Below are 13,303 nucleotides of genomic sequence, written 5' to 3' on the forward strand. Positions count from 1 at the left end.
GGCTGCTCCTGATGGCTGGAACTGGCTTGATGGCTCGAGTCAGACATCTGCGGGGAGACAGTTTGGTTCCACCTGATGGCATTTCCCTCTTTGAGCCTCTGTGAGAGAACAGGAAGAAATAAGAAATTACATTTTAAAATGAGTTTGCTGCAAGGAAGCACTTAAAGGTACTAAGTGTAGATAGTGAATATTCACTATCATAAGATATGATGTCATAGTTATCTTTATAGGATATCATGGATATCATCTTTAATCAAATGGGGTTTGGGGAGTTGCAAGGCCCCTTCCTCATTCAGCTCTCAGCATCAGCTACTCCCAGGAATCCCTCGGTGCCATATAATGATCCAGACTCTTTGTAGGCTCTGCCTTGATTTAAAACTTGGGAACTACCTAATGAATGAATCTTGGGATCAAAGGGATATCGCTAATGGGCTAGTGCTTATCAACAATTTTATGCTTTCCCTGCCTTTACAAATGTGGATAATAAACAAGTTTCCTTTAGAAACCTCCAATTTTGCTTGATTTTTGTCCAACACCCTTGGTTTCCTGTAGCTTGTCATGAATGTGTTTATCCATGTTTTTGTATAGGAACAAGTGGTGATAATTGTGATTCCTGGAATGTGAAAAGAACTATTGCCTTTGTCTGCAGTGTTGCCTTTATGCAGCACTCAGCATATGGAGCACAGTGGTTGCTTGAATTGGCTCATGTCATTAATTCTATTAAATTGATCATTCTGTTAGAGTTCCGTTGCATGATTTTAGTCTAAATTTTATTTGGAGTTCATTATAATTCTGCTCTTCTTACACAGAAGCCAGATCGGGGCATCTGATGACATTTCAAGAACATTTAAATATTTAAAGTTGAATTAAGCTTCAAAGCTGGTGAATCAGTGTTTGATGTGGAGGGGTATTGTGGCTTTTCTGCTGCAGTGATTACAGGGCTCGGGCTCCTCTTTTGAAAATCAGGCGTTGTTTATTTCTTTTAGAATCAACTTAATTCTTGATTTTTAAATTTATCAGGTTTCACATTGGCCTACTTTTCCAAATTTTCCTCCAGAATCCTTCCCAGGATGGAGGGGGACATGGCTCAGGAGCTGTGTGGTGTCCCTTTTGCACACTGACTGTCCAGCGTGACGTTGGGAAACTCAGGAGTGACTTTGGTTTTGTAGTAGAAAATGCCAATTCCAGAGATTTGTTCTGAGCTCAGTCTGTGCTTTGGTGGAAAACTGGAATTTAATTTTATTTCAACAAAGCACACGAGTATTGAGTGGGTTAGAGGCATTTTGCCTTTTTTTTTTTTTAAGGAAAGAGCTCAACTGTAAAATATACACAGTTATGAACAGCTTTATGCTGTAGAGAGGGAGAGGCTAAAGCAATTGGAGATTAAAATAAAAACTTTCACTGGTAACTTCAAAGTAAGCAAACAATTTCCTTCATGGTTTTCTAACAAAATATCATTGATTTAGTTGAATTAATCTTGTATTTCCATTTACCTTGGTGCACATTGCATGGCTCCAGGGCAGGATTTTCCTGTCGTCAGAATGCTCATAAGTAATTTTGGATATGGCCCCTGGGAGATCTGTGATTCTGGGAGGGAAATCTAAACTATGAAGAACGGGTTTTGCAGTCCCCACCTTAAGAATCTCTAATTCTGACGCAGAGCTTCTGGTTAAATCTTCACCTGGTGTTTATGGCTTTTACCTGCCAAGCAAAGAGAGATTTCCCAGCTCCCCCCTTTGGAATTAAAAGGAGGAATCTGTGTGTGGCTGTGGAGGCAGGGAAGTGGTGATTCCATTCTTGGTGTGTGGGGAGGATGCTGTGAGTGGCAGTGCCAACTGAATTTCCCTCTTTTCTTTCCAGGTCTCTGTGGTCAATCAGCTGGATATGCAGGTCATCGTCTCCAACGTTCCTCCCACCCTCGTGGAGCAAAACAAAGATCAGCTCATAGGGTAATTAATTTGTTTCCTGTACAAATATCAGGCAGTTCACTGGGTTTGGGATTAGATCCAGCAGGGAGTGCTGAAGTATTTGAAAGCAGCTAAAATCCCTTTGATCCAGTAATTGCACTCAGGCACCACAGCATCATCAGCTTCCAGGAGCCAGGCTTGCACTTCTGGCTTCTTTTTGGGAGACAAAGACAATTTTGTGTGCTTGGGGTCTTAAAACCATGGATTAGACAATGTGGGATAGAAAATACTGTAGGAAATAGTTTATAAATGATCTTTGTACTCTTCTGTCCATTTAATCAGCAATGAGAGGCACTTCTCAGATTTCCACAGGTCTGGTCCATCCTGACTGTTGTGGTACCTTTAATTCTCCATGGAATTTGAAATACCTTGGGATTGATGATGCAATCCCTCATTGGAAAAGCAGTGAATGGCTTACAGCTTCCCAAGAGTAGGAAAAATTACTGGTGGATTTGCTCCTGGAGATTTAGGACATGTTCCCCTTTTCTAACATCAGAAGCACTAATGAAGTTGTTCAGGCAATAGGCTTCATTCACATGGATCCCATTTCCTAGAACTAGGAATAACTTCCTAAAAGGAGTTATTATATACCTTCTCTCAGGTAACAAGGGACAGGATGAGAGGAAACAGCCTCAGGCTGTGCCAGGGAAGGTTTAGGTTGGATTGGAGGAACCATTTCTTCACAGAAAGGATGGTTAAGCTTTGGAAGGGGCTGCCCAGGGCAGTCCCATCCCTGGAACTGCTCAGAAAACCATGTGGATGTGGCACTTGGGGACATGGTTTAGTGGTGAACGTGGTTCTGGGGTGACAGTTGGACTCTGTGAGGAGGTCATTTCTGACCTAAATGATTCCATGATTCTGTATTTCACAGGGAACTGAGTTTTTGAGTGAGCACAAAGTCTAAAAAAAAATCATGGCCAGGTTTTGAGTTCTCAGAATCAGCTTGGGGAGTCTTTACCTTCACAAACACCATGAGCAAGCAAGTGCAACTAAAGAATTCCTCTTCTAAGAATAAGTTTTCAAGGACAGAAGATACAACCACGGGCAAAGGGAAACCAAGTTATTTGGAGGGCTTCTCAGACTGAAGTACTTTGGCCACTTCAAATAGTGCACTAATTCATAAAATTGGAATGTGTAATTCATTAACAGATGAAAAGACTGTATCATTAACCTGGTCTAGTGGAAGGTGTCCCTGTCTGTGGCAGGGGAGTTGGAACTAGGTGGTCTTTAAGATCCCTTCCAAGCCCAAACCATTCTGTGATCTGTGAACTGAATGAGTCACTACAGAGGTTACTCAGCTCTTTCTCCTCTCATTTTGTAAATATTAATCCCTGAAAATATAACATTTATTCACCAATTGCAGCACTTGGTGATGGGGAATGTTAGGGAAGAGAGGGTAGTTGGGTCATTTTTGACATTACAGTGATTTTTCACCATAAAATAAATAGTGGTTTAAACCACTTCATAGAACAAATTATAGCAGGATCTCCACAACTGCCTGGGGAGGTTTTTTACCAGGGGTTATGAGGTATCAAGAGATACATAATTCAGTGTTTTCCACACTGGAAAGGCTTACTCAGCACAGCCCAGGGCTGTGTGGGGGTTAATGGTCCCCATAAAGAAAGCACAGCAGAGAAGAGAAGATTTAAAGCCTCACTGTCCATTTGGCTCAGGAGTTGAAGCTTTTTGAGGGATGCAATGGGCACATCTTCCTTTCACATCCTCTGGACTGAACATCAGTGTCACATTTGCCATTTCCTCACCCGCTGCCGTTGTGGCTGTGCAGGTAAATCCATTCCTGGCTGCTGCAGGAGGTGGCAGAGAAATTAGGCTGAGGCTTAGTGGAAAATTTGATATGTGTTCCTCTCCTTCAGAAAACTTGGGGGAGGAAGATGACAGAGTGTTCTGTAAATGTGGAAGCTTTTCCTTTTCCTTCACTTCCTCGTGCTTTTCTCATACAGCTCCATGCTTGTAAAAGAACAGTGCATTTCCATAGTTAAAGAAAATCCAGGCTGAACCCTTTAACATGGTGTAAAAGTGACCAGGAAGGTTTTTCCCTGAAAATCCAAATGTAAAATCAAGTGCTGATCCTTGGAGATATTACTGTTCATATTTTGGAATATGAACATTGAAGCTGCTGACTTAATGGTTTGCATATATAAAGTTGACTGCCATCATCCCTCATAGGAGCTCTGCTTTGATGCAGAGAAACTATGGTTGCACTTAAAAGAGATATTATATTATATATTACAGCAATAAATATTGCTATAAATTATAGGGCCTAATATACATCACATGTACATTGTGCATCACATATAATTTTATGTCTAATCACAGCATATGAGATAATAAATTTTATGTTTAGGAGCTGGAACACACGGGGCTTTTTCAGGGAAATGGTTCTGAATGGGGATGGTTTCCCTGCAGTTGTGGTTTTTTTCTTCTCCACAGTCCATGAAGAAGTAGAAAATTAGCTTGTCTCAGCTGCTGGATGCAGCTGAGGTGCATAAATCACTCAGACTCCTCAGTTTTCCCATAGGAGAAGTACCATTCTTTAGGATTTTTGCCCTGTAATTACTGAATTAAGGCTAATTACAGGTGGTTGGACCTTTTCTCTGCTGGGCTGGTGGCAGTGAACTTGTCCTTCAGCATTGGCCACAGCCAGCACTTGGCTTCCTCCCCTTTAGGAGACACTCTTGAGTCCCAGGTACTGCTAGAGCTGCTTTGCCTTTTACCTCAGCACTCTCTGACAGGAACATTTTTGGGGTCATTTTGCTCCTGGCCCTTGGTTCCACCTCCCCTTCCTTTTTCCTCTGTCACTTCCTTGCACTGTATTGTTTCATTGTAAATTAAATTGCCAAATTAGGAAAGAAGTAGATTAGATAATCAAAGAATTGATTTAATTAGATTAAATAGATTTAATTACGTAAAATAAATACATTAGAGGGACATTTGCCACCAAGTGGCTGCATCCTGTTTCATATCCAGCCTGTGTTTGGCTTTTTGGGGACAATGTGTGTCCTGGAGCCTGGTACAGTGTTAAGAGAGCCCATTCCAGCCCTCAGCCTCTGTCTGCTGGAATCAGAATGATAATAACAGGAGGCCACCTTTATTGAGTCAGGTTTTTGGGGTTTTTGGAGGGCAGGGATGTGCAGGATGGGCACAACGAGAAAGAAAGGAATTTTAGCAGTGTGTTAGAAAGCAAATTTCCTTTGCAGTGTGCAATCCAATAGGCTCGTGGTGGTGCTGGGTTGATGGCTGGACTTGAATCTTAAAGGTCTTTTTCAACCTTAACAATTCATGATCCTCTGCTTTTATAGGATTAGGATAAGTGGGTATAAAGACATTGGCTCTGGGTTGTTTTCTAAATATTGTGGATGTTATTTTATGCAGAGGAAATTGGCTCAGTGCTGCTCCTTCCTGCCAGACACAGGCCTCCTGTGTTCTAGAAAACTAGAAATAATCTTTGTGAAGGCTGTTTGATAAAGAAGGGCTGGTCTTGGGCTGGAAATAAACCCCAGGGGCCACAGAAAGTGCAGAGCCTGCCCTGTGCTCTTTGTGTGCTGCAGTAAGGCATTTGGGAGCTCAAGTGCATCCCCCCCAAATCTCTCACTAACTGCACAGGAGGGGCTGGAACTGGTCCTTGTCTGTTTGGGAAAGTACAGCTGAAAATCCAGCTGGTTACTTGTCAGTTCTTAACCTTGCAAAAATCACACAGCCAGAATTTGGCTGAAGTGGAGTAAAACTGAAGAGTTAATGAAACCACTTGAAAAGTCTGGGCTGCTGTGGACAGGCAGAGCTCTCATCTGTACATTGTTGCCAAATTTGCATTTCCAAATACTTGGAACATGAATTTATCATATACTATTTAACTAAATTATGTTTGGGAGGTCAAATTTCAGCCAAAAGTGATGCAGGATCTTGAGTCTTCAACACTGCTGACTCCAAGTCTATGGTACCAGTTATTTGAGTCCTGAAAGGAAGGACGTTTTTGGGTTGGTTTTTTTGAATTTCTTAAACTATTTTATGTGCTCCAAAAACACAAGAGGCTGTCAAATTACTAAACAACTTAGATGGGATGTTGGGAAGAAATCCTTCCCTGTGAGGGTGCTGAAGCACTGGCACAGGTTGCCCAGACAAGCTGTGGCTGCCCCTGGATCCCTGGAAGTGTCCAAGGCCAGGTTGGAGCAACCTGGGCTAATGGAAGGTGTCCCTGCCCATGGCAGGGGGTGGAACAGGATGATCTTTAGGGTTCCTTCCAACCCAAACCATTCTGGGATTATGAAGCAGAATGCCACCAGCCAAGGGACAGCTCAGCCAACTAAAATACCTGTAATACCTGTAATAAGTACCTGGATTATTTTGCCTTTCCCTTTCTTCGGCATCTAAAGATGAAAAAAACTGTCTCAGAGTTTTTAGGGTGCTTTGGGGCACGTGATGTCCTCAGTGACAGTGCAAATCTATGTGCCCTTCACTTCATTTCCCTGGTATCACTGCTGGGCACTGGGAGAGTGGTGGGAGTGGAGATGCACAGGGAGGTGTTTTGCTCGTCACATTTTGTCTGTGGAGCTAAAAGGGACTTGGAGCAGCAGGAAGGGCTTGTTCCCTGTTCATTTGCTAGTTCCACCCCTCACTACACCACTGTTGGGAGGATGATAGTTACCATTAACAAGTGATAGACTACTTTTAATTTAACTTCTGCTGATCAGTACAGCAGAACTGCCAATGCTGTTGTTACTTAAAAGTAGGCACCTCAAAACTTGGTTCTTTTGAGTAGAACTACAAGCAAGTGGCCTCTTTCAGCAGAGTTTTCAAACCTTAAAGAATTTTTCAGCATCACAAGTTCAGCTGAATGACTTTTCAAATAACTCTACAGGGAACTGCTCTATTTTTAAGTGAATTCTTTAATTGCTACTTTTCAGTCTTCAGTGCATTTTTATTACTTATTTTAACCTAAACATACAATTTGTCTGTTTCAGATTGAATATTCCTGTCATTCTCCTGTACTTGGTGGTGTTTCTTGCAATGTCAGTTAAAGCCAAGGCCTGCAATGTGCCTCTTTCCCATAGGCAGAAAGTGGTATCCCAAAATCCCAGAATGGTTTGAGTTGGAAGGGACCTTAAAGCTCATCCCATTCCCACCCCCTGCCATGGGCAGGGACACCTCCCACTAGCCCAGGTTGCTCCAAGCCCCGTCCAACCTGGCCTTGGACACTTCCAGGGATCCAGGGGCAGCCACAGCTTCTCTGGGCAACCTGTGCCAGGGCCTCCCCACCCTCACAGGGAACAATTCCTTCCCAATATCCCATCTAACCCTGCCCTCTGGCAGTGGGAAGCCATTCCCCCTTGTCCTGTCCCTCCATTCCTTGTCCAGAGTGTGCTGTTTGTTCTTCAATTTTAATCATGTTTTAGACAAAGAGATTCTCAAAGGCAATGGATTCCAGCAGAATGTCAGGAGTTTCTGAGGAAAGGGAATGTGTTGTTACCAATTCTGCTCCAAGTGACCCCACGTTATAACCTTCCAACCTTTTGGAATGTTTCTGTCTGGGCTGTAATAACAGTTCTGGGCAAGGAAACACAACATGACAAGAGGGAACGGCCTCCAGCTGTGCCAGGGGAGGCTCAGGTTGGCCAGGAGGAGGAATTTCTCCCTGGAAAGGGTGGTCAGGCCTTGTCAGGGGCTGCCCAGGGAGGTTTGGAGTGCCCATCCCTGGAGGTGTCCCAGGAAGGCCTGGCCGTGGCACTCAGTGCTCTGGGCTGGGGGACAAGGTGGGCATCGGGCACAGGGGGGACTCCATGGGCTGGGAGGGCTTTTCCTACCTGGATGATTCTGAGATTCTGTGAAAAACATCCCCTGCCTGCTGCAAGAGAAGATGTTTGTATGGTAATTAGGGAGGTAAATCCTTTACCTACTTGGCCTTTCTAAATCCTTTTGCAAAACACCCTTCTAAGGACTTCAGGTTCTTTCAGCCATTTCCATTCACACAATGTTTGCTGGGGCTTTTTTTTTTTACAATAATCTGCATATCCCAGCTTTGTCCTGTCAAGTTTTACCTGGGAAAATTATTGTTCCCGAGGTGTCTGTGACAGGTTATCACCTTGGCTGCCAGTGAAGAGCATTCCAGAAGCAGAGATAAGTAGAGTTTACCCTATCTGCAAACAACAGGAGTGCTTGTTTAGAGGACACCAGTCAACCAGCAGCGTGGCAGCCAATCTGTATCTCTATTTTCTCTGCACTAACAGTATATATTCACTGCTAGGCTGAGACCTGGCTCTGACAGACTTGGATTTTTCAAAATCTTTCAGAAAAGCTGCTGTTTTAAAGGCAGGCTAAATTTCCAAAAAGAGAGGGGAGATGAAAAATTAGGAGCTGGTGATGCTGCCTTGACAGCGTTGCTTTGGAAATCTTGTGTCAGGAAAGAAAACAGCAGCAAAATGTAACCTCAGCAGCTGCAGAAGGTTTTGTGTAAAACAAGTGACTTCCTAAGGTCACTGGTGTCCTTTTTTGAGAGATCTCTCTTCCTCCACACCCTGATGCTTCCCTTGCTTTTGCCTCCCAGCTCAGCTGCTGCTTTTGGATTTGATACTCCGATCACATAAATTAGTCTAGGAAATTCTGTATTTATTTATAACTCCCAGGAGTTTAGATGGAGCACTTAAACTTCCAAATTCTCTGGCTTGTGTCTCCATACCTTTTTGCCCATGTGTCCTGTGTTGATGATATTTGCTTTTTATGCCTTTGTTTATAAAGCTGTCTTTGAGGGCTTCGAGGGAACCCTTCTTGGCCCCAGCTTGGAAACCTCACCAGACCATTAGCAAGTCTGGGTGTTGTTATTGTTATTTTGGGCAGAGCTGCTGCTGAGTTCTGTTGGCCTTTTTTTCCCCTCTGCTTGTAGAACTCCTGCTGCAGTTTATTTTATTCCATTTTTTCCCATGTCAGCCTGATATTCCAATTTTCTTCTGCCTGTAAAACTTGCAGGTGTTGCAGCACCCGAAATGTTGGAGGGACAGCTGAAATATCCAGTTGAAAGACATTGGAGTGGTTGTTTCTGTGGGGGAAAATTTATTGTGTAGGGGTGGAATGGAAGTGCTGAAATAGTACACCTTAATAAAAGGATGGCAGGGAGGCTTTGTGTGAAATATAGGTGGTGTTTCCCATGAGCCATTTAAAACTCAGCTGAGGTCGTAAATACAGAGAGCTCGACTTAAGGACACCACTCCTGATGACCTCTCCAAGCACTGCTGAGCTGTTCCCAGGAGTTCAGCATTTAGGAGGTTCTACTGAGCAGAGATTCTTTTCAGAAAGCGCTCGGAAGGTCCCCCCCGTCCTCCTCGGCCCGTGGGCTTTGGCTGTTGGTGTGTCTCATTTGGCCCTTGGGAAGCACAAACCAGTCACTGCAGCTCTCTGGCTCCGTCTCCTCCGCAGGATTTTGGAGCGCTACATCCAGGACCAGATTCCCGGGGCGACGGTGGTGGTGGAGTCCATCGGGGCGCGCAGGTTCGGGGACGGCTTCTCCGAAGAGGATTACACCAAGTCCGACCTCATGGTCTACGCCATCGACCCGCAGACCAACAGGGCCATCATGAGGAACGAACTGTTTAAGTGAGTGTCTCATTCCTTGCTCCTCCTCTATCCCTGGGGCCTGTTTGGAAGCCTGTTGGGTCTGTTAGGAAGTGGTTCAGCATGACAGGAGTAGGGAAACTCTGGAAGCAGTTGCTGCCTGGCCTTACCCTCCGTAACTTGGGGATTTATCACTTTACCAGTTCAGTGCATTGCCTTGAGCTAAATCATCCCCTGATTTAGACATTTGCACCATGAGAGCTTGCAAGACACTTGGGCCACCCTGTGCAGGAGCTCCCAGCTTCAGTTCCTCCGAAGGAATTTCCTTCCTAGGTACCAACACTCCTCTGTGATGTCCAGGCAAGGGCTTTGCTGCTGCAGTGCTGGACCTTCCCTTTCCATTTGGAAAACTGCCTTTTTCTTTTTTGTTTCTTTCTGGGTTCTGGGGTTGGGGTTTTTTGTGGGAACCGAAGGAAGAGAAGAAAGGGAAGGGGAAGGAACAGAGGTGATTTGCAATGCCTGAAGCACATTGGGGCATGACCCAGGAGTACCCACACAGAGGAGATCGGGCCCTTCAAGATGCAAATCAGGCTTTTCTTCTACAGCAGCCACTCTCTTTTGGTTTTTTTTCCTTATTTCACCTTTGTGTTTGTTATCTTGGTGAGAACTGGGCCAGGCTGTGGTTGGAAAAGGCCTTGTTCTCCCGAGCTCCTGGTGGAGTACAGATGAACTATGGTGAACTAAAGCTGTGCAGGTATTCAGAGTTTACAGGCTGGAAAAGATCCCTGTGATCAGTCTGAGCGAGTGTAATAAGGATCATGGAACCCCTCAAATTCATTCTGGTTGGAAAGTGTCTGTCAGCAAAGCAGCTCCACAAGGAAAGCCACTCGATTACCTTTGTGTAATTTCCTGACAAAAATTAGGTCTGTTTCCCTTTTTTTTTTAAATTTATTTTAATTTCTGTAGGTTCAGTCACAGAGTTTTATTATAACTGAAGTATCCAACTGGTGCTTTTAATTTCTGTGTCCCACCAAGGTCTAGGCTTATGATCACGTCGTCCTCTAAATTTTTATTCTTGAGAAGTTGCTTGACCTCTGCACTCTGGGCTGTGTTTAAGTTGCTTTGATCACTCCAAGTTGTCTCTGAAGCCTCTCCAGTCTTCCAGCATCACTTTTTGGACTAAGGATACAAAAATGTTGTGGTTTTATATAAAATTTTCTATTTTTATATAAAAATATTTTTAAAATATTTTTTAAAAGAGCCACTCAGAGGGGTGGCAGTAGAACCACCCTGTTGGCATTTGGTTTTGGGTATCTACTAGGTCATACAGTCTCTTTAGGTCTCAGTGATGCTCTGGGAGCTTGTGTTCATGTGTCCACTGCTGATCCTTCCCAGAATGGTGTCTTTGTGTTTTTATTCCCAGTTTTATTCAAGAGTGGAAGGGGAAATTCAGGAAGCCAGCAGAAATCTGTGATAGATAGATAACCATTTTCATTAATCTCCAAAGAAAAGTGCCAGTGAATCTGCTTGCAGTTCTCCAGTTCTCCTGTTTCAGCCCAACCCACTCCCAAAACGAGTCTCAATAAAAAGGATCTTGCTGCCTTGCATCCAGATTATCTCCTGATCCCTCTTTATCATTGCTTTTCCACTTTTACCCTTTATAAATTCCTGGAGGTGTGTGTTTTATTCCAGTCACAGCCAGTTCAGAGTGGCTGAAGTGGGATCCCTTTAGAAATGCTCGAGGTCAAAAGGACATTATTGAATTCCATGAAAAAATAAAAACTTTTTCTGATGCAGACTCTCTTCACAGTCAGGGAAAAAAAAATGTCCCTCTTCCTTTTGGGACCCTTTGAAAATATAGGAATGTCTTTTAGGAACATTCATGTGTCCAGTGAAATACCCAGAGCAGAAGAGAGCTAAGATAGGTTAAAAATCTGATTTTCGAATGTGAAGGGTCAGCTGAGAAGGAACCTCATTAAAATGCTCCATGTGCCTGCACACTCAGCTTTTTGGTTCTTTTTTTTTTTCCCCTCTCTTCAAAAGCTTTTAAATATTTAAATCAGCAAAATCCCAGGGAATGCTCTCCTGGCTTTAGGGTAGAGGTGAGGAGGTGTCAGCTCCCTGGAGTAAGGAGGGAGAGTTTTGGAGCTTGCCAGCTGGAGTTACCAAGTTTTCCCCAGCAAGTGGGTGAACCACCAGAGATTTGCCCCAGCTCAGGGACATACCCAAATCTACAAAGAAATCCCTCCTGTAGGTGTTTTCCTGGAGGCTTGATTTTCCAGGGATGGCTCCGTGTTCTTCCTGCCACACTCCCAGGACACAGTGGTTGTGCCCTCAGTGGGAAGCCACGAGTCACAGCCATCCTTCTGCCAGGCAGGAATCTGCTCTGGATCTACCAGACAAAGAGATCAGTAGGAGAAAGGATCATTTAATAAACTGGAGATGATGGGAAGAAGGTGAGAAAGTCCTAAAGAAACTCCTGTTTTAAAAATTGAATTGGCAATAAGGAATATAAATTTACCTGAGTTATTTTCCAAGTGTTCAGCAATTCCATGATGTGTCCAGAAGAGAGAACTGTACCAACAGCACAGAGTTAGCACGTGAGTTCTGCCAGCTAGGATTTTAACACAGTTTGCAAAGTGATTACACCCAAAAAATGGGCCTGAGTGGTAACTGTGCTTTGCTATTTCCTCTCTCTACCACGAACCCCTGAAAGACTCAGGCTACTTAGAGATAATTTTACAAACTGAAATGATCAGCCTCCTTTTCTGTCTTTTTATAAGGAAAGAGGGTTTGATTTACTGGAGCATAAAAACCAGTTGAATCCAGCAAATTTCTCCTGCATATATTAAGTGGAAAATGTCCACCATTAAAAATAAACTGCTTACCCTGCCTGAATCTCCTGCACAGCGTGTCAGGTTCCGTCACGGAGTAAACGCTCACGCTTGAGTTACAACCTGTTAAAACAGGGTTTGTCAAGAAAATGCTGAGGGAATTTTAATGGAGAGATGGTTAAAATCATCCAGAGATTTAATGCCGTCCTGCTGGGATGCTTTTGCCAGCTCAAAGGACGTGGGACATGCACCAGTGACATCTAGTGTGCAGCAGAAGAATGAGGCTCCGATTAGACTCACTTTACGCCTCGTGAACCGTCATTAGGTTTGAAAAGGGATTTTTTTCTCTCAAGCACCACGAGCGTTTTTGTGGAAGAAATCAAGGGGCAAACAACGCTGTGAGGGTTCCTGAGTAAATTACTTAGAGGGGAAGTCGATTTTAAGAAATTAACTGCCATTGAGAAATGGTTTTTGAGGAGTGTTATTTCTATCTGATGATCAGATTAGGGAAATCAAGCTATTTCAGACTATTTCAGGCTGTCTTTAGACATTCGGAGTTTATGTGCAGAAATCCTTTCTGAATATTTTTTTTTTAGCTGTTGTTTTTCATTTGATCTTTTCTGGTTTTTTTCTGACACATCATGTTTCCCCAGGAGAACCTCTGTCCAGGTGGGGGTCCTGCTATGGCTCCTCCATCCTAATAGTGCCTCCTACTTTGATCTTTTTAGCTGGGCAGCTTGTGAGACACTCAGTCCTCACTTCCAGAGTGATCCAAGGATTTTTCTTTTCCTTTAGAAGTTAAAGCCTTGGCCAATGTATTTTTTTTGTCCCTCCAGCCAAAGGATTTCCCTAAGAAGCTGAGGGAAGTCCTCCTGCTTTTAGAGTAGCATCAATCACAGTCGTGAAGGAATCCCATAAAATAGAATCATTAAGGTTGGAAAA

At 43.6% G+C, this 13,303-nt stretch overlaps 1 protein-coding gene across 1 annotated transcript in view; it reads left to right on the top strand.

The window, feature by feature from the left end:
• The window catches only part of PCDH15 (protocadherin related 15), a 217,673-nt gene that overhangs the window by 183,824 nt on the left and 20,546 nt on the right, over window positions 1-13,303 (top strand). The window contains exons 24-25 of the mRNA XM_029962595.1: window positions 1,861-1,949; window positions 9,393-9,569. Coding sequence (XP_029818455.1) covers window positions 1,861-1,949; window positions 9,393-9,569 — 266 coding nt within the window. The remainder of the gene's footprint in view (window positions 1-1,860; window positions 1,950-9,392; window positions 9,570-13,303) is intronic.

Source organism: Manacus vitellinus, unplaced genomic scaffold (genome assembly GCF_001715985.3).
Source record: "Manacus vitellinus isolate BGI_N305 unplaced genomic scaffold, ASM171598v3 scaffold_48_pilon, whole genome shotgun sequence".
In the NCBI taxonomy this organism is placed as follows: Eukaryota; Metazoa; Chordata; class Aves; order Passeriformes; family Pipridae; genus Manacus; species Manacus vitellinus.